Source organism: Oncorhynchus mykiss, chromosome 19 (genome assembly GCF_057628025.1).
Source record: "Oncorhynchus mykiss isolate SJ-2025 chromosome 19, ASM5762802v1, whole genome shotgun sequence".
In the NCBI taxonomy this organism is placed as follows: Eukaryota; Metazoa; Chordata; class Actinopteri; order Salmoniformes; family Salmonidae; genus Oncorhynchus; species Oncorhynchus mykiss.
This window is the reverse complement of record NC_143040.1, coordinates 17,613,790-17,634,049: the sequence shown is the minus strand read 5'-3', so window position 1 is coordinate 17,634,049 and position 20,260 is coordinate 17,613,790. Positions and strand designations below refer to the sequence as shown.

The 20,260-nt window shown below is 49.2% G+C and overlaps 1 protein-coding gene across 1 annotated transcript in view; it reads right to left on the bottom strand.

Annotated features, from left to right (window-relative positions):
* The window catches only part of LOC118960365 (centlein), a 135,772-nt gene that overhangs the window by 70,514 nt on the left and 44,998 nt on the right, over positions 1–20,260 (bottom strand). The window contains exons 12-14 of the mRNA XM_090210302.1: positions 18,425–18,532; positions 9,599–9,720; positions 3,628–3,747 (exon numbers count right to left, since the gene is read on the bottom strand). Of these exons, the coding sequence (XP_090066428.1) occupies positions 3,628–3,747; positions 9,599–9,720; positions 18,425–18,532 (350 nt within the window). The remainder of the gene's footprint in view (positions 1–3,627; positions 3,748–9,598; positions 9,721–18,424; positions 18,533–20,260) is intronic.

Sequence of the window (20,260 nt, the reverse complement as noted above, 5' to 3'; positions counted from 1 at the left end):
GGAGAGCCCAGGCCTCAGCCTGCTACAGCACCACACTACAGAGGTGGGGTAGAGTAGGGAACGGGGCAGAGTATGGAACGGGGTAGAGTAGGGAACGGGGCAGAGTATGGAATGGGGTAGAGTATGGAACGGGGTAGAGTATGGAACGGGCTAGAGTAGGGAACGGGGTAGAGTAGGGAACGGGGCAGAGTATGGAACGGGCTAGAGTAGGGAACGGGCTAGAGTAGGGAACGGGGTAGAGTAGGGAACGGGGCAGAGTATGGAACGGGCTAGAGTAGGGAACGGGGCAGAGTATGGAATGGGGTAGAGTAGGGAACGGGGTAGAGTAGGGAACGGGGTAGAGTAGGGAACGGGCTAGAGTAGGGAACGGGGCAGAGTATGGAATGGGGTAGAGTAGGGAACGGGCAGAGTATGGAACGGGCTAGATTAGGGAACGGGGTAGAGTAGGGAACGGGGTAGAGTAGGGAACGGGGTAGAGTAGGGAACGGGGTAGAGTAGGGAACGGGGCAGAGTAGGGAACGGGGCAGAGTAGGGAACAGGCTAGAGTAGGGAACGGGGTAGAGTAGGGAACGGGGTAGAGTAGGGAACGGGGAAGAGTAGGGAACGGGGAAGAGTAGGGAACGGGATAGAGTATGGAATGGGGTAGAGTAGGGAACGGGCTAGAGTAGGGAACGGGGCAGAGTAGGGAACGGGCTAGAGTAGGGAATGGGGCAGAGTATGGAATGGGGTAGAGTAGGGAACGGGCAGAGTATGGAACGGGCTAGATTAGGGAACGGGGTAGAGTAGGGAATGGGGTAGAGTAGGGAACGGGGTAGAGTAGGGAACGGGGCAGAGTAGGGAACAGGCTAGAGTAGGGAACGGGGTAGAGTAGGGAACGGGGAAGAGTAGGGAACGGGGAAGAGTAGGGAACGGGGAAGAGTAGGGAACGGGGAAGAGTAGGGAACGGGGTAGAGTAGGGAACGGGGTAGAGTAGGGTAGGGAACGGGGTAGAGTAGGGAATGGGGTAGAGTAGGGTAGGGAACGGGGTAGAGTAGGGAATGGGGTAGAGTAGGGTAGGGAACGGGGTAGAGTAGGGAACGGGGTAGAGTAGGGAACGGGCTAGAGTAGGGAACGGGCTAGAGTAGGGAACGGGGCAGAGTAGGGAACGGGCTAGAGTAGGGAACGGGGCAGAGTAGGGAACGGGCTAGAGTAGGGAACAGGCTAGAGTAGGGAACAGGCTAGAGTAGGGAACGGGCTAGAGTAGGGAACGGGCTAGAGTAGGGAACGGGCTAGAGTAGGGAACGGGCTAGAGTAGGGAACGGGCTAGAGTAGGGAACGGGCTAGAGTAGGGAACGGGCTAGAGTAGGGAATGGTGTAGAGTAGGGAATGGGGTAAAGTAGGGAATGGGGTAGAGTAGGGAATGGGGTAGAGTAGGGAATGGGGTAGAGTAGGGTAGGGTACGGGCTAGAGTAGGGAACGGGGTAGAGTAGGGAATGGGGTAGAGTAGGGTAGGGAACGGGGTAGAGTAGGGAACGGGGTAGAGTAGGGTAGGGAACGGGCTAGAGCAGGGAACGGGGTAGAGTAGGGAACGGGCTAGAGTAGGGAACGGGGCAGAGTAGGGAACGGGGCAGAGTAGGGAACGGGCTAGAGTAGGGAACGGGCTAGAGTAGGGAACGGGCTAGAGTAGGGAACGGGCTAGAGTAGGGAACGGGCTAGAGTAGGGAACGGGCTAGAGTAGGGAACGGGCTAGAGTAGGGAACGGGCTAGAGTAGGGAACGGGCTAGAGTAGGGAACGGGCTAGAGTAGGGAATGGTGTAGAGTAGGGAATGGGGTAAAGTAGGGAATGGGGTAGAGTAGGGAATGGGGTAGAGTAGGGTAGGGAACGGGCTAGAGTAGGGAACGGGGTAGAGTAGGGAATGGGGTAGAGTAGGGTAGGGAACGGGGTAGAGTAGGGAATGGGGTAGAGTAGGGTAGGGAACGGGGAAGAGTAGGGAACGGGGTAGAGTAGGGAATGGGGTAGAGTAGGGTAGGGAACGGGGTAGAGTAGGGAACGGGGTAGAGTAGGGTAGGGAACGGGCTAGAGCAGGGAACGGGGTAGAGTAGGGAATGGGGTAGAGTAGGGTAGGGAACGGGCTAGAGCAGGGAACGGGGTAGAGTAGGGTATGGAACGGGCTAGAGCAGGGAACGGGGTAGAGTAGGGAATGGGGTAGAGTAGGGTAGGGAACGGGGTAGAGAAGGGACGGGTAGGGGAAGCTTCTCCAGATCAAACAGAGGACTGGCTGGTCAGTGGTTGGTTGAGCCTGGTCTGGGCTGTACAGCAGCATGAGCCCTGGCAGAGTGGTAGGGAGCCGCAGTCAGAGGCCCTAATGAAGAGCAACACCTCCAACAGCCCTGGTAATTAACACAATCCCTGTCCCCCACCTTTTTCTCTCTCTCCCTCTCGTTACACCTCTATTGTCAGGGAGGTTCAGTACCAGTTCAGTACACGGACCACATGTCCCCATAATACTCAACTGTCTGTTTACGTTCTTAGGTAGCTCTCCTTTACCAAACCCATTCACATTGCCACAGATCAGAGAACAGAAAGGTCCAGTGAGGTATTTGATATAATGAATAGGTAGTGGTGATGAATGGAATCATACCCCAGAGCTGCAACTAACAGACTTGCCCGTCCCCACGATGTTTTGCTGTCCGCTGAGTAGAATGATTCAAATATATATGACGTGGAACATGGAACTGTTGTCAGATTAAAACAATCTATTTCTCACTATCATTAGAAACAACACGAAACTGAAGACGCTTCACAAAGACACTGCCAGAGCACACCGATAATGTGATATTTTTTTCTCCAACCAACAGAATCTTCGGGCCGGCAATTTTCCAAATGAGAGACGGGGCTAATGATCTAGTGTTGGAACCTGCTGGCTGGAAATAATGAGGAGGGGAGACAGACGCTGTGAAGTTCAGAAGGGCGTGCTCAAAGTTTAACACCGACAAACTGCGGGGGAGAGGTTGAGAGGTCAGACAGAGGTGAGGGCGTGTGTGTGTAAAACGTGTGTGTGTGTAACGGTGTGCATGTGTGCAAATGACAATACTCTATATCAGCAAGCAATCAGGCCAACTGAGGAGGTATAGAGACAGAGATAGACAGAGAGAGCGAGAGAGAGAGAGAGAGAGAGAGAGAGAGAGAGAGAGAGAGAGAAAGAGAGAGAGTATAATTTTGCACGCCCAATTTTTCAGTTTTTGATTTGTTAAAAAAGTTTGAAATATCCAATAAATGTTGTTCCACTTCATGATTGTGTCCCACTTGTTGTTGATTCTTCACAAAAAAATACAGTTTTATATCTTTATGTTTGAAGCCTGAAATGTGGCAAAAGGTCGGAAAGTTCAAGGGGGCCGAATACTTTCGCAAGGCACTGTAAGTTTCCCATGCCAATAAAGCCCCTTGAATTGAATTGAATTGAGAGAGAGAGAGAGAGAGAGAGAAAGAGAGAGAAAGAGAGAGACAGAGAGAAAGAAAGAGAGAGAGATAGGGAGAGACAGAGAGAGAAAGAGAGAGACAGAGAGAGAAAGAGAGAGAGAGAGACAGAGAGAGAAAGAGAGAGAGAGAAAGAGAGAGAGAAAGAGAGAGAGAGGAGTGGGACTTACTTGTGTGTAGTGAGCTTCTTGTTGAGGTGTTTGAAATAGGCCAGCTCGTTCCACACCGCATCGCTGTTCTCCTGTCGGAGCTGCCACGGCTCTGCCCGCTGCTGGGCCCTGCCCCTGGGCCTGCACACACCAACACACACACACACACACACAAAACCCAAAACCCAGAGGAGAACAGTTAGTATCATACCTAGCAGCCTATGGTCAATTCACATGGGGAGAACTGTTGTGATTTAGACATTTGTAGCCGTATTCAAATGAGTGGCCTTGACTTTGATACTTCAGTGGCAAATCAAGTGCACACACACAGTTGGTGTTAGTTAAATCCCAGGGCAGTGCCCGAGTGGCTAGGCTGAGGAGTGCAGAGGATTCCCAGTGTGCCATGTAGATGTAAATAATGGCTAAAACACACCCAAACCAGGCCATTCTAACACACACACACGTCACTTATGAATACTTAATGACACTTATACACTGTGGCGTGGCAGACACACACCCACCACCTATTTCCCCTCGGCCCCCCAGTATCCTCCACATCAATCAATCCCAGCCTACCCACCCCCCCATCATCATTCAACTCCAATCAGTCCTTCATTTCAACACTTCTGGTGCAAAGACACAGAGACAAAAACCATCTAATAAAGAAGAAAATGAGAGAACGCATTCTCTCTCTCTCTCTCTCTCTCTCTCTCTCTCTCTCTCTCTCTCTCTCTCTCTCTCTCTCTCTCTCTCTCTCTCTCTCTCTCTCTCTCTCTCTCTCTCTCTCTCTCTCTCTCTCTCTCTCTCTCTCTCTCTCTCTCTCTCTCTCTCTCTCTCTCTCTCTCTCTCTCTCTCTCTCTCTCTCTCTCTCTAAGAAGGAAGGAGAGGAAATGGATTCCGAGGTAGGTGAAACCAGGGTTATATCTATATGGTCCAGGGTTTCTTTCCCGTGGTCATTATGGGCTATGTAGACGCCGCTCTGCCACTAATACCAGTTAAGACCCGTTCCTGGGAGTGGGAAGGCAACGGGAGGAACACTACATTTTTTTTTATGCCCCTGTGAGCAATTTGGAGCCCTTTAACTTGTGGTACGGTGCCGACTGTGCGGTGCTGTAGTGTGTCTGAGCTGTCCTGGGATCCCCGGGTTTCTTTCCCCGAGAGCAAAGACTCTCTCTCTCTCTCTGATACAGAGAGATCACTGGAACTTCCCACAGCAAAACATAGACACCGAGGAGTGTTCTATATGTATTCTAATGGTGAGTGGGGAGAGTTTTGCGATGCAAAGTGCATTTCTCTACACTGTGTGTTGTATGCAGGAGCAAGCCCCTACAGCCTGCCGTCCTGTGGATCTGACCAGACAGACCTGCTACCAGGGATATGGATGGAACGCTTATCTTGTCTGCTCCTTTAAGCAATATTGTAATTCAGGTAGCCTAGCAGTTAAGAGCGTTGGGCCAGTAACAGAAAGGTTGCTGGTTCGAATCCTCGAGCCAACTAGGTGAAAAATCTGTCGATGTGCCCTTGAGCAATGCACTTAACCTTAATCACTCCTGTAAGCTGCTCTGGATAAGAGCATCTGCTAAAAGACTAAAGGGTAAATATGTAAATGATTCACACTGTCTTCTGATAGGCCGAGAGGAGCGTTTAGATCTTCAGGGAGTGCCAAGGAGGCAGCGACTAGGAGTCCATTTTGGATCCAGCACCAGTCCAGCCCTCAGTGCTTCCCCCCAGCAGTCAACTAGTTTCCGTTATTAAGCAGCGAGGAAACAGAAATGGGAGAGCACTTTATTCACAGAGAAGACTCTCCGGCTAATTGCTTTTAATTGGAGGGGAATCTGTTTACGGGCACAACTTTGATCAGACTGCAGACGTTTTAATAACCTTTCATTTATTTACTCATCCCATCATCCCAGTCTGATTAAAACTTTCTTCTCTCTAATATAAATAAGAAGTTGGGTTTTTTCTGCTCTTTTATTCTGTTTGGGCGCGTCTGGTGGTAATCATGAATGACAGTGCTGTTTCTCCGGAGCGGCCCAGCCCGGCCATGTGTCGGCTGCATGCTGATGAGGATAGAGAGAGTCCAGGGCCTGCAGCTGTGCTCTGATTCGCTGGTAGTTACCCTACTTCCTACTTCCTGTTCCAGTGTCCACACCACCCACACACACTGGCTGTCTGAAATGGAACGATATTCTCAAAATAGTGCACTACTTTTAACCAGAGCCTGAACTATAGGGAATAGGGTGCCATTTGGGAAACAGCCACTGCACATCAACCCAGACCCATAGAGCACCAATAATAACTGAGTCACTCAATAAGTCAGTCTCCCGGAGAGAGAAACAAGATGAGTGTGATCGTGGCAGCAGCAACATGCTGAAGAGGAAGCACAAACTAATGCTACTAATGCTAATGGTTTCACCTGTCATAATGGGGGGAGGAGGTGGTCTATTCAATTTAAACTCCAGACTACAGAATAAGAGGCAGGTAGAGGTGGTCTTCAGAACAGTTTACACCCCCCCCCCCCCCTTTTCAGTCTAACACACAAAGGGAGGGCATAAAATAAGCCCCTCCCCACCCCCACCACTTTCCCAGAAAACAATCAACACAGCGTGGAGGCAACTGGGAAATCCCTAACAAGCCCAAAATGCAATGAGAGTCGACGTTTTCCCCCCTGACTTGTTAGGCCTGATTCCACGGCTCTAACAGGGGTAGTGTTTAAGTGGTTTCTCCATTGTCTCCCCGTTCAGACTGGCATTACCCCCACTGGGTTTGGGACTATTTAAGGATGGATATGAGGGGTTAACCCATCCAAGTGAATGCCAACGATCATAAGGCTGAGGGGCTGCCTGGGTGGCGCCATCAAAGGCTGAGGATGAAAAGGGCAAAGCTGCATATCGTGTCAATTCTGTCTCCTGTCAAATGATGATGCCAATATGCAGGTGACAGGTCAGTCTGATGGCGTACTGGTTGATTGTGTATTATGAGTCACCAATTCCCTGTTTGCAACAAAACTGCTTTATAACGTTTAAAATGGTACCTTTTTAATATGACTTATTGCCACAAGAGGTTACAAACTGAGAAAAATATCAGACAGATTTTTTCCCTGCTAGCAAAGTGTGCCCTCGTTTTCATCAAGATCCTCCAACAACAAGGAGACAACCACACACACCACACTTTCTTGATAACCTGCTAAAATGTACAGACGGGCACAAATGGTGTTGTTTCCAAGTGATGCTCTCTTCGTTCTCTCTGTCTGTCACACGCTCTCTCTGTCTGCCTGTCTTTGTTCCGTGCTGCGCTGAGCTGCTCCTCGCCGAACGGCGGGGAGGTGGTGGATGGTGAATACCCGCGCGCTCTACTTTCACACGGCCTCACGTTGCAGCCGCTGTTTTCTTTAATTAACCCGGGGAGAAAACAGCTGACAGGGTCAACACGTCGGTCCCGTGTGGATACCAACCCCACATACGCTTCCATTAGTTAGTGTTTTAAAAGGTTCTCCTCGCTGCCTGAAGCTTTGGGGGAGGAAGTCAGAAAGAGGGAGAACGTGTGTGTGTCACGTTAATGACATTTGCCGCCACATTGCCCTCTTTGTGTGAAAAGCCCGTGGTTTTAATCTAGATCAAACCAAGGGGATCGGAAGAGGAAATCACCCCCTCTCCACCTCGTCCCCCGTCCCTCCCCAGGAGTTTCTCAGACACCCTGTCCCCTCTATAACGGACACCTTCAGCCTCCTGCCCTCAAGTCCTAATTGATGCCAGGGGAAGGAGAGAGAGAGAGACAGAGAGAGAAACAAAGACACGCACAGCGACTCAAACGCTAAGCAACGAAATTGATTCTCTTAAAACCCGTGAAGCTTTTTCAAAGGTAAAGGTGTAATCCTCCACACAGTAGGTCAGGTGATGACATGTAACATAAAGAGTAAAGGTCATGGGAGTATTTGAGAGAGTTTCAGTTGGGTTCTGATGTGTTCCAGAGGGTTCAGAAGGGCTTAACTAAAGAAAGAGGAGTTACGTGCCTTTAAACACTCCCCAAGGCAAGTTCATATTAACTCCAGGCTAAAAGGAACGGATTGCGACATGGTTTGAGCTGATAAAATCCAGGATTTAAAAACAGTCTGTGCTGGCTTGGTTACACATACCTAATAGTTCCTGGAATAATGTGAAAAGACAGAGCACGTCTCTGGTCGGCACCACTGTGTGGAAGTGTGTCACCTGCCACTCTATACCAGAACGTCGGTCTGCCTCTGGGTGGAAGTGTGTCACCTGCCACTCTATACCAGAACGTCGGTCTGCCGCTGGGTGGAAGTGTGTCACCTGCCACTCTACACCAGAACGTCGGTCTGCCACTGGGTGGAAGTGTGTCACCTGCCACTCTATACTAGAACGTCGGTCTGCCTCTGGGTGGAAGTGTGTCACCTGCCACTCTATACCAGAACGTCGGTCTGCCTCTGGGTGGAAGTGTGTCACCTGCCACTCTATACCAGAACGTCGATCTGCCACTGGGTGGAAGTGTCACCTGCCACTCTACACCAGAACGTCGGTCTGCCTCTGGGGGGGAAGTGTGTCGCCTGCCACTCTACACCAGAACGTCGGTCTGCCTCTGGGGGGAAGTGTGTCACCTGCCACTCTATACCAGAACGTCGGTCTGCCTCTGGGTGGAAGTGTGTCACCTGCCACTCTATACCAGAACGTCAGTCTGAGGCTGTGTGGAAGTGTCACCTGCCACTCTATACCAGAACGCCGGTCTGAGGCTGGGTGGAGGTGTCACCTGCCCCTCTATACCAGAACGTCAGTCTGCCTCTGGGTAGAAGTGTGTCACCTGCCCCTCTATACCAGAACGTCAGTCTGCCTCTGGGTAGAAGTGTGTCACCTGCCACTCTACACCAGAACGTCGGTCTGCCTCTGGGGGAGAAGTGTGTCACCTGCCACTCTATACCAGAATGTCGGTCTGCCGCTGGGGGGGGAAGTGTGTCACCTGCCACTCTATACCAGAACGTCGGTCTGCCTCTGGGTGGAAGTGTGTCACCTGCCACTCTATACCAGAACGTCGGTCTGCGGCTGGGTGGAAGTGTCACCTGCCATTCTATACCAGAACGTCGGTCTGCCGCTGGGGGGGAAGTGTGTCACCTGCCACTCTATACCAGAACATCGGTCTGCCTCTGGGTGGAAGTGTGTCACCTGCCACTCTATACCAGAACGTCGGTCTGAGGCTGTGTGGAAGTGTCACCTGCCACTCTATACCAGAACGTCGGTCTGAGGCTGGGTGGAGGTGTCACCTGCCCCTCTATACCAGAACGTCAGTCTGCCTCTGGGTAGAAGTGTGTCACCTGCCACTCTACACCAGAACGTCGGTCTGCCTCTGGGGGGAGAAGTGTGTCACCTGCCACTCTATACCAGAACGTCGGTCTGCCTCTGGGTGGAAGTGTGTCACCTGCCACTCTATACCAGAACGTCGGTCTGCGGCTGGGTGGAAGTGTCACCTGCCATTCTATACCAGAACGTCGGTCTGCCGCTGGGGGGAAGTGTGTCACCTGCCACTCTATACCAGAACGTCGGTCTGCCTCTGGGTGGAAGTGTGTCACCTGCCACTCTATACCAGAACGTCGGTCTGAGGCTGTGTGGAAGTGTCACCTGCCACTCTATACCAGAACGTCGGTCTGCCGCTGGGGGGAAGTGTGTCACCTGCCACTCTATACCAGAACGTCGGTCTGCCTCTGGGTGGAAGTGTGTCACCTGCCACTCTACACCAGAACGTCGGTCTGCCTCTGGGGGGAGAAGTGTGTCACCTGCCACTCTATACCAGAACGTCGGTCTGCCGCTAGGGGGGAAGTGTGTCACCTGCCACTCTATACCAGAACGTCGGTCTGCGGCTGGGTGGAGGTGTCACCTGCCACTCTATACCAGAACGTCGGTCTGCCTCTGGGTGGAAGTGGTACCATAGAAATAGAATTCTAGTAGAGTAGAATATTGAATTCTACTTCTAGTAGGGTACTCACAGGCCCTGTGCGTCCTCCACCTCTCGGAGCTGGTCTTTGACCGTCCGGTAGTTGGTCTGGACGAGACGCAGGCGCTCGTGGCGTTTCTCATGGGCCCTCCGCAACTCCTCGTTCTCGTCCGTCTGCCGGCCAGAGACATACAGGAGGTTACGTTACACAATGTGGCCACTTCACACATGCACTGCACAGGGAAATCAAATGATGTCACTGAAATGTGAAACCGGTCGGGGGTTGGGAGTGATGACAAATCTATCTGAAATGATAGAATGACTTAAATCTTACATTGAGAGCAGTGTATTTCCAAAAGATAGAAAATGGACCTAGAAACAGTGTAAATAATTTCATTACTGACAGTGTCAGTCTAGTACGGAACTGTACACCAGTGGAGGCTGGCGGGAGGAGCTATAGGAGGATGGGATCATTGTAATGGCTGGTATGGAATAAATGGAACGATATCAAACACAAGGAAACATCTTTTGACACTGGCCCCTTCATTCCTTTCCAGCCATTACAATGAGTCCTCCTATAGCTCGTCCCACCAGCCTCCACTGCTGTACACCCCTCAGGTCAGATATAACTCTTGTTACTGTAACATGTAGCTATAACAAATATGTGCTCCATTACTGAGGAAGCATCACCTCTCTCTGACATTGCAGTTCCTCTCCTTCTCTCTGACAAGTGTTCCTCCAGCATCCGAGGTTCGTTACAGGTACAGCATTAATATGGTCAAGTCAACCGGGAGAGAGAGCACTTTGAACCTTCTTCACACTACCCTCCCCCCTCCTCCACCCCCTCTCCCCTCAGCGGGGTACTGGTCATTGACTGGGGTCACCACCCAATTGGGGCGGCAATGACTGACAATTTAAAAAAAGAAAAGATTACAACGTGGGACTTTCAGGGGAGAGAAGGAGGAGAACATCTAGATGTTCCTGACAGGAACGCCTCTGCTACTCTGACCTTAACAGAGTGGAAGAAGAAAACACTTTAAAACAGGCAGGCTCGGGCTCGGGAGGGAGAAGAGGAGGAAAGATGAGAGAGACAGAAAGAGAGAAAGAATAAGAGAGAGAGAGAAAGAGAAAGGGAGCAGAGCAGGTTTCTGCTTGAGTGGCCAGGCAGGGCTGGGGAGACTTCTCGTCGAGCGCCTTTTGAAGGGAAGAGCTTGTTTACTGCTGATATGACACGGCTGCCCTGCAGAGAGGGAAATGTGAGCTCTGAACCCTGTTATTATTAACAAGGACAAAGAGAACAGAGAGGAGCGGGAGCGGCAGCACACACATGGACGCACACACACACACTTTCTCTCACACTCCACCGATGTGACAAGTATGGATTTTTGTGTACTGGTGAGAGATATTCACAGAGGACATCCGTTACACGGGCTGCTTTTACAACACAAAGCCCCCAAACAAATGCAGCCTGGGTTTCTGCCTCTAATGAAAGGAGAGAGAGAACCAGACACACACACAGAGAGAGAGAGTCCTGACTGATTGATTGCAGAGGGGCTCTGGTCGGAGTGGCAGGGCATTAGCCACATCATTGCTTCCCAGGCCCCTTAGAGCTCCCACTGGGCCCCGGCCCCAACCCTGGTCATCACAGATCACACTTCAACCCCACCACCAGCAATCAATACTCCACAACACAACACACAGCCTGCTCTGGGTACACTGGTCCCAGACCCTAATCATCCAGCATGTATGTTCTCAAGCTGAAAAATAATTTGGTGTCTCTCAGACCTCAGAGAGAGACCGTGCTGTTGTTTACTTGTCTTGGAAGAGGCACGTTTGTACAAACAAAATAATAATAATAAAAACGGTTTGTTAGGATCCCCTACTGTTCAGTCCAATTCAGCATTTAACTGATAAAATCACACTGGGGACACAGTATAAATTGTGTTCCCAATATAATGGGGTCAGTGACATCCACTGGGCGCACGTTTGTTTTACTATCTTTGTGGGCACCAAACAATTCATTCACATTCAAAATCCTATTTCCCCTAAATCTAAACCCAAACCCCTATTCCTAAACCTAACTCCTATTCCTAAACCTAACCCCTATTCCTAAACCTAACTCCTAACCCTAACTGTAACCCTAAACCTAACCCCTATTCCTAAACCTAACTCCTAACCCTAACTGTAACCCTAAACCTAACCCCTATTCCTAAACCTAACTCCTAACCCTAACTGTAACCCTAAACCTAACCCCTATTCCTAAACCTAACTCCTAACCCTAACTATAACCCTAAACCTAACCCCCTATTCCTAAACCTAACTCCTAACCCTAACTGCAACCCTAAACCTAACCCCTATTCCTAAACCTAACTCCTAACCCTAACTGTAACCCTAAACCTAACCCCCTATTCCTAAACCTAACTCCTAACCCTAACTGTAACCCTAAACCTAAACCTAACCCCTATTCCTAAACCTAACTCCTAACCCTAACTGTAACCCTAAACCTAACCCCCTATTCCTAAACCTAACTCCTAACCCTAACTGTAACCCTAAACCTAACCCCTATTCCTAAACCTAACCCTAACTGTAACCCTAAACCTAACCTCTATTCCTAAACCTAACTCCTAACCCTAACCCTAAACCTAACCTCTATTCCTAAACCTAACTCCTAACCCTAACCCTAAACCTAACCTCTATTCCTAAACCTAACCTCTATTCCTAAACCTAACTCCTAACCCTAACTGTAACCCTAAACCTAACCCCTAAGACTAAACCAGCCTTTTTCCTTGTGGGGACTGGCAAAATGGCCCTACCTGTGCAAGTTCTTTGTTTTACTATCCTTGTGAGGACTTCTGGTCCCCACAGGGACAGTAAAACCAAAAACACACACACACAACTCTGTTAAATGCCCCTCAGTCCGCACTACAGACATGTAAATGGTACCATTAAATAACACAGCCATGCGTATCATGAGCCATTAGCATCAGGCTGAGTGTCTGTCTAGTATGTGATGTAATAGGGACACTTTAGACCTGACACCAAAATAACTGCTAATATCCCTGGCTGAGTAAAGAGACATGACCTCCATATATCTCTAGTGGATGGGGGGAAGAGAGAGAGAGAGACATCAAGAGAGAGAGAGAGACATCGAGAGAGAGAGAGAGAGAGAGAGAGAGAGAGAGAGAAAGAGACAGAGAGAGAGACAGAGAGAGAGACAGAGAAAGAGAGAGACCGAGAGAGAGAGAGAGAGAGAGAGAGAGAGGAGAGACAGAGAGAGAAAGAGACAGAGACCGAGAGAGAGAGAGAGAGAGAGAGACAGAGAGAGAGAGAGACCGAGAGAGAGAGAGAGAGAGAGACCGAGCGAGAGAGAGAGAGGCAGAGAGATAGAGACAGACAGACATCGAGAGACAGAGAGACAGAGAGAGAGAGGCAGAGAGATAGAGACAGACAGACATCGAGAGACAGAGAGAGGCAGAGAGATAGAGACAGAGAGACAGAGAGAGACAGAGAGAGACAAAGAGAGAGAGACAAAGAGAGAGAGACAGAGAGACAGAGAGACAGAGAGACAGACAGACAGACAGACAGACAGACAGACAGACAGACAGACATTGAGAGAGACAGAGAGACAGAAAGACAGAGAGAGAGAGAGCGAGCGAAACAGACCGAGAGAGACAGAGACAGACAGAGAGAGAGACAGAGAGAGAAAGAGGATTTTCCAGAGAAGATCCAGATCTCAGGGAATTAGACCAAAGTTCTCAATAGGTACAAAATATATAGAGTACTGCACACACTACAATTACTTATTAAAAATAAGCTCAACTGGACACCTTAATGAGGCTGTGAATGAACTGAGAGAGAAAGCACGTAGGCCATTCTACACCATTAAAAAACTAATTCAAATTGAAATACCTATTAAAATTTGGCTAAAACTAATTGAATGTATCAATGAACCAATTGCACTTCATGCCAAAACAAGATTTCACCAAATGGGATAAACACTCCATTGAAACCCTGCATGCAGAGTTCTGTAAGATTCTCATACATGTCCAGAGGAAAACTACAAACAATGCATGCAGGGCAGAATTAGGCCAATATCCACCAATAATAAAAACTCTGGTCCTGGGGCTGAGTTCACTAACCTGTTCTACTAACACACTGAAGCCTCAGTCCCCTCCTCCAGCTGGTCCTGCGGCTGAGTTTACTAACCTGTTCTACTAACACACTGAAGCCTCAGTCCCCTCCTCCAGCTGGTCCTGGGTCTGAGTTCACTAACCTGTTCTACTAACACACTGAAGCCTCAGTCCCCTCATCCAGCTGGTCCTGGGTCTGAGTTCACTAACCTGTTCTACTAACACACTGAAGCCTCAGTCCCCTCATCCAGCTGGCCCTGGGGCTGAGTTCACTAACCTGTTCTACTAACACACTGAAGCCTCAGTCCCCTCCTCCAGCTGGTCCTGGGTCTGAGTTCACTAACCTGTTCTACTAACACACTGAAGCCTCAGTCCCCTCATCCAGCTGGTCCTGGGGCTGAGTTCACTAACCTGTTCTACTAACACACTGAAGCCTCAGTCCCCTCATCCAGCTGGCCTTGGGGCTGAGTTCACTAACCTGTTCTACTAACACACTGAAGCCTCAGTCCCCTCCTCCAGCTGGTCCTGGGGCTGAGTTCAAAAACCTGTTCTACTAACACACTGAAGCCTCAGTCCCCTCCTCCAGCTGGTCCTGGGTCTGAGTTCACTAACCTGTTCTACTAACACACTGAAGCCTCAGTCCCCTCATCCAGCTGGCCCTGGGGCTGAGTTCACTAACCTGTTCTACTAACACACTGAAGCCTCAGTCCCCTCCTCCAGCTGGTCCTGGGGCTGAGTTCAAAAACCTGTTCTACTAACACACTGAAGCCTCAGTCCCCTCCTCCAGCTGGTCCTGGGGCTGAGTTCAAAAACCTGTTCTACTAACACACTGAAGCCTCAGTCCCCTCATCCAGCTGGCCCTGGGGCTGAGTTCACTAACCTGTTCTACTAACACACTGAAGCCTCAGGACCAGAACATCCAATCAATCAGAATAAAACAAATTACAACACAGTCAAAACAAAACTACATTTCTTATTGGGAAACACAAGCACAAAGCAAAATTCAGTGCTATCTGTCTCCCTGTAGAGGAAAGGCTGTGCAACCACTGCCCCACAGCAGAACCTGAGACAGAACTGCACTTCCTGACAAAATGTAAAAAATATAAAACAATTAGAGTGTGTTATTTCCCCAAATTTGAAACCCTTATTCAAGGTTTCAAAGACCTCTCTGATGAGAGAGGCTACCTGTCCTGTTGGAGGAGGAAGCAGAGAGCTGTGGGTTGGCAGCGCACTACATTGCTGCCTGCCATAAGATGAGGGACAATGTCTGACAGACCAACCAACCTGCACATGTCCTCTATGCTTATGGTTATTGTTCAATGTATGGTCATTTTGACCCTTGGTTATTGTTGTTACTGTTGTCAAGTTGATCATTTTGATTCTTATTATGTTAATATTGTAAATCTCCAAAGTAAGCTTTTTCAATATGTACACTGTTACGTCATGCCAATAAAGCAAATTGAATTGAAATGGAAAAGTTGAGAGAGCGAGAGGAAAGAAAAGAGAGACAAGGAAGAAGAGAAAGAGGCAAAAACAGAGACGAAGAGAGAAATAAGAGGGGAGAAATAATAATAGCACAAGAGAGAAATAAAAAGGAGAGAGAGAGAGAGAGAGAGAGACCGCAGAACAGAGGAGAGTGTGAAGGTTAAAAGAGCGATGGAGCTGATTGGTTTATGGGGAGAGTCCAAGTCCTGCCGCATCCTCTCCTCTCCTGCTGCTTCATTGCCCACACAGACGCTCAGCGGTCGGGTGTATCAGTGTGTGTGTGTGTGTGTGTGTGTCAGTGTGTGAGTGTGTGGCACACCGTTAGGAAAGGTCAGAGAGGAAGCAGTCGGTAACAGCGGTGCAATTGAGCCCCTTAGAGACCATCAGCCTTCCCCGACGCTGGACCACAGGGAGAGACAGAGAGAGAGAGTCTGCTATCCCCTCCACTCACCTCTTATCAGGAGCAATTCACCCTGCTGGCCTCTCCAACACACAGCAATCATATTGCAGAGATACTGTACCCACCGGCTGGTCTTGAAATACTATAAAGCCATACTCTGTTGTTACAAAACCAAAGACCGTCATCATTTTTAAGAGTCGAGACTGAGAATGTCACAGGTTGAGACAAGTCTGACACACAATACCCAGACACTGACGTGTGGCAGCAGCCAGCCAGTGACATCTTCATCTCCTTTTCAGAGGCATTACTACATCTCTGAGTGGTGATTACAGACGGTCATAATTGAGCCATCAGGAGAAGGCACTGATGAGAGGGGGGAACCAGGGGGCTGGCTGGGCCTCTGAGGGGAGATGGGAGATGGGAGGCAAGGGACCCGCGCAGGCAGATGCGTGACAGCGCTCCCTCGTCCTATCGGTGCGTTAGCTCTCAGTAGTAGCGTGTCGTGGCTGGCGGCAGAGCAGTGACATTCACACATGACGGCCTGTCTGTCTCTGAATGGGGCTGATGATGACAATGAGGTCATATCAATACACACAGGAAACAGAACACAGGTACCTCTCACCTGGACCCACACTACTCAATGTGCTGGAAAGCATTAGGAGGAGGGAGAGAGAGGAGAGACAAGGGAGTAGAGAGAGAGGAAATGGGGAGAGAACAGGGGGAAAAATAGAGAATAGAAAACAGAATTAAGACTAAAGAGACCGGAAGAAGGGAATTCAAAAGAGAGAGAAAATGACACAGAAAGAGAAACAGACATAGAGACAGACAGACAGACAGAGAGACAGAGAGAGACAGACACAGACACAGAGACAGAAAGACAGAGAGACTAACAGAGAGACAGACAGACAAACAGAGAGAGAGGCAAACAGAGAGAGCAAGACAGCGAGAAAGACAGAGAGAGAAAGAGAGAGAGAGAGACAGCGAGAGAAACAGACAGAGAGAGAGAGAGCGAGCAAGAGAGAGAGAGAGAGAGAGAGCAAGAGAGAGAGAGAGAGAGACCGAGAGAGAGACAGAGAGAGAGACAGAGAGACAGAGCTGCATTTCCTATTACACTGTGAGAAATTCTCAGACCTAAGAGAATATTCCTTTCCCAAAATTATAATTCAAAACAAAAAGATTTAAGCTATAAAATATGAAGAAAAAATCTAATATTTATTGGGTGAAAAGCCTAAATGTGCAGTTTTGGCAGCCAAATATGTGTCCTCCTGCCACAACCTGAGGGACAGCCAGTGAAAAGTGCAATGTAATGTCGATAATATTTCCCATCTTGTTGTTTTGTCTTTTTTTCATACCATGTCATGTGTCTACTCAGTCATGTTGACACTGTTGTTGTTGTAGTTGATGTTAATCCCATTTCCACTACTACTATTATTATTGCCAACAGGTCCCACCATTTATTTATATATAAATATATATATATACACTGCTCAAAAAAATAAAGGGAACACTTAAACAACACAATGTAACTCCAAGTCAATCACACTTCTGTGAAATCAAACTGTCCACTTAGGAAGCAGCACTGATTGACAATAAATTTCACATGCTGTTGTGCAAATGGAATAGACAACAGGTGGAAATTATAGGCAATTAGCAAGGCACCCCCAATAAAGGAGTGGTTCTGCAGGTGGTGACCACAGACCACTTCTCAGTTCCTATGCTTCCTGGCTGATGTTTTGGTCACTTTTGAATGCTGGCGGTGCTTTCACTCTAGTGGTAGCATGAGACGGAGTCTACAACCCACACAAGTGGCTCAGGTAGTGCAGCTCATCCAGGATTGCACATCAACGCGAGCTGTGGCAAGAAGGTTTGCTGTGTCTGTCAGCGTAGTGTCCAGAGCATGGAGGCGCTACCAGGAGACAGGCCAGTACATCAGGAGACGTGGAGGAGGCCGTAGGAGGGCAACAACCCAGCAGCAGGACCGCTACCTCCGCCTTTGTGCAAGGAGGAGCAGGAGGAGCACTGCCAGAGCCCTGCAAAATGACCTCCAGCAGGCCACAAATGTGCATGTGTCTGCTCAAACAGTCAGAAACAGACTCCATGAGGGTGGGGGTTGTGCTTACAGCCCAACAACGTGCAGGACGTTTGGCATTTGCCAGAGAACACCAAGATTGGCAAATTCGCCACTGGCGCCCTGTGCTCTTCACAGATGAAAGCAGGTTCACACTGAGCACGTGACAGACGTGACAGAGTCTGGAGACGCCGTGGAGAACAGTCTGCTGCCTGCAACATCCTCCAGCATGACCGGTTTGGCGGTGTGTCAGTCATGGTGTGGGGTGTCATTTCTTTGGGGGGCCGCACAGCCCTCCATGTGCTCGCCAGAGGTAGCCTGACTGGCATTAGGTACCGAGATGAGATCCTCAGACCCCTTGTGAGACCATATGCTGGTGCGGTTAGCCCTGAGTTCCTTCTAATGCAAGACCTCATGTGGCTGGAGTGTGTCAGCAGTTCCTGCAAGAGGTAGGCATTGATGCTATGGACTGGCCCGCCCGTTCCCCAGACCTGAATCCAATTGAGCACATCTGGGACATCATGTCTCGCTCCATCTACCAACGCCATGTTGCACCACAGACTGTCCAGGAGTTGGCAGATGCTTTAGACCAGGTCTGGGAGGAGATCCCTCAGGAGACCATCCGCCACCTCATCAGGAGCATGCCCAGGCGTTGTAGGGAGGTCATACAGGCACGTGGAGGCCACACACACTACTGAGCCTCATTTTGACTTGTTTTAAGGACATTACATCAAAGTTGGAGACAGAGAGAGACAAAGAGAGAGTGTGTAGTGTAGAGGTCAGTGAGGTTTGTACCTTCAGTCTGAGCAGCTCCTCCAGGTCATGAATCCTCTTTTCCACTCCTCTTCCTGACTCCACGCTGCTCGCCGGGGACAACGACCTGGACAGCTGCACCGGTGCACTCTGGGGGATGTAGTCATTAAATCAGAGAGAGAGAGAGAGGCAGGGGGTTCGGCTACGCGCTTCAGCAGGCTTTAGCATCACATTACAGAGACAACTAGTGCTCAATTAACAGCTGCACAACGGCTGTGTGAATACCAATAACACATTATATATGTTCATTTCACTTTTCCCTTACGTGAAGACATACAGATACACAGATACACACACACACACACACACACACACACGCACACACACACACACCATCTCTCCCCTCACACACACATACCATCTCTCCCCTCACACACACATACCATCTCTCCCCTCACACACACATACCATCTCTCCCCTCACACACACACACGCACACACACACAGACCATCTCTCCCCTCACACACACATACCATCTCTCCCCTCACACACACATACCATCTCTCCCCTCACACACACATACCATCTCTCCCCTCACACACACATACCAAGACAATAAAAAGACAAAAAACCAATCAGGGTACCAGAGGAATAAGGAAGCATCCCTCCACACACTGCACCACACGGAGCTCCAAAGGTTTCTCTCGCCACTGGCTAATGAGTATGTTCATTTACATGTACACTGTTTCTTTGACTGTAATGACGTCCCATTAGGGGACACTAAAGGGCTATAGATTCCAGGCTGCACCGGGCTTCATTACCAAAAGGTGGGCAGTGGGGCCCCTTTAATTGCTCTATGAGGACCCCGAGGTTACACTTGATAGGACAACTGGCTGGTAGAAACTGCTGGGGGGAGAAAAAAGAAAGCTGCTCTCTTGCTCCTCCTTGAGAACAAGAAGCACTCTCCGGTCCTGCTGTGTGTGTGTGTGTGTGTGTGTGTGTGTGTGTGTGTGTGTGTGTGTGTGTGTGTCTTTTCTTTAAAAATAAATAAAGAAGCTATGGGAACAATATGCTGTTGGAATATGGAAACAGGAAGATGAGGATAGGAGCCCCTGTGGTGGGAGTGTTGAGCGGAACAGATGGCGGCTAAAATATGCAATGTGACTAAATGCGCCGATGCTTCTTTAGTCTGGAGATTCGGCGGTAGTAAGAGTTTATAGGGAGGACGGAGGGATGGCATGTCGGCTGACCCAAAAAGGACAAAGTGACATTGAAGGGCAACCAGAGGCCTTGTGCAAACTAGATCTATTAAAGCTTTACAACAGTTCTCATTTGAACCTCACTGAGTTTACCAAACATTAGAAACACCTTCCTAATAGTGAGTTGCACCCCCTTTGCCCTCAGAACAGACTCAATTCGTCAGGGCATGTATTCTACAAGGTGTCCAAAGCTGTTCCACAGGGATGCTGGCCCATGTTGACTCTAATGCTTCCCAAAGTTGTGTCAAGTTGGCTGGATGTCCTTTGTGTGGTGGACCATTCTGGATATACAAGGGAAACTGTTGAACGTGAAAAACTCAGCAGCGTTGCAATTCTTGAAACAAACTGGTGTGCCTGGCACCTACTATCATACCCCATTCAAAGGTGCTTAAATATTTTTGTCTTGCCCATTCACTCACTGAATACACAATCCATGTCTCAATTGTCTCAAGGCTTAAAACTCCTTCTTTAACCGGTCTCCTACCCTTCATCTACACTGATTGAAGTGGATTTAACAAGTGAGGGACAAATAAGGGTTCATAGCTTTCACCTGGATTCACCTGGTCCGTCTATGTCATGGAAAGAGCAGGTGTTCTTAATGTTTTGTACACTCAGTGT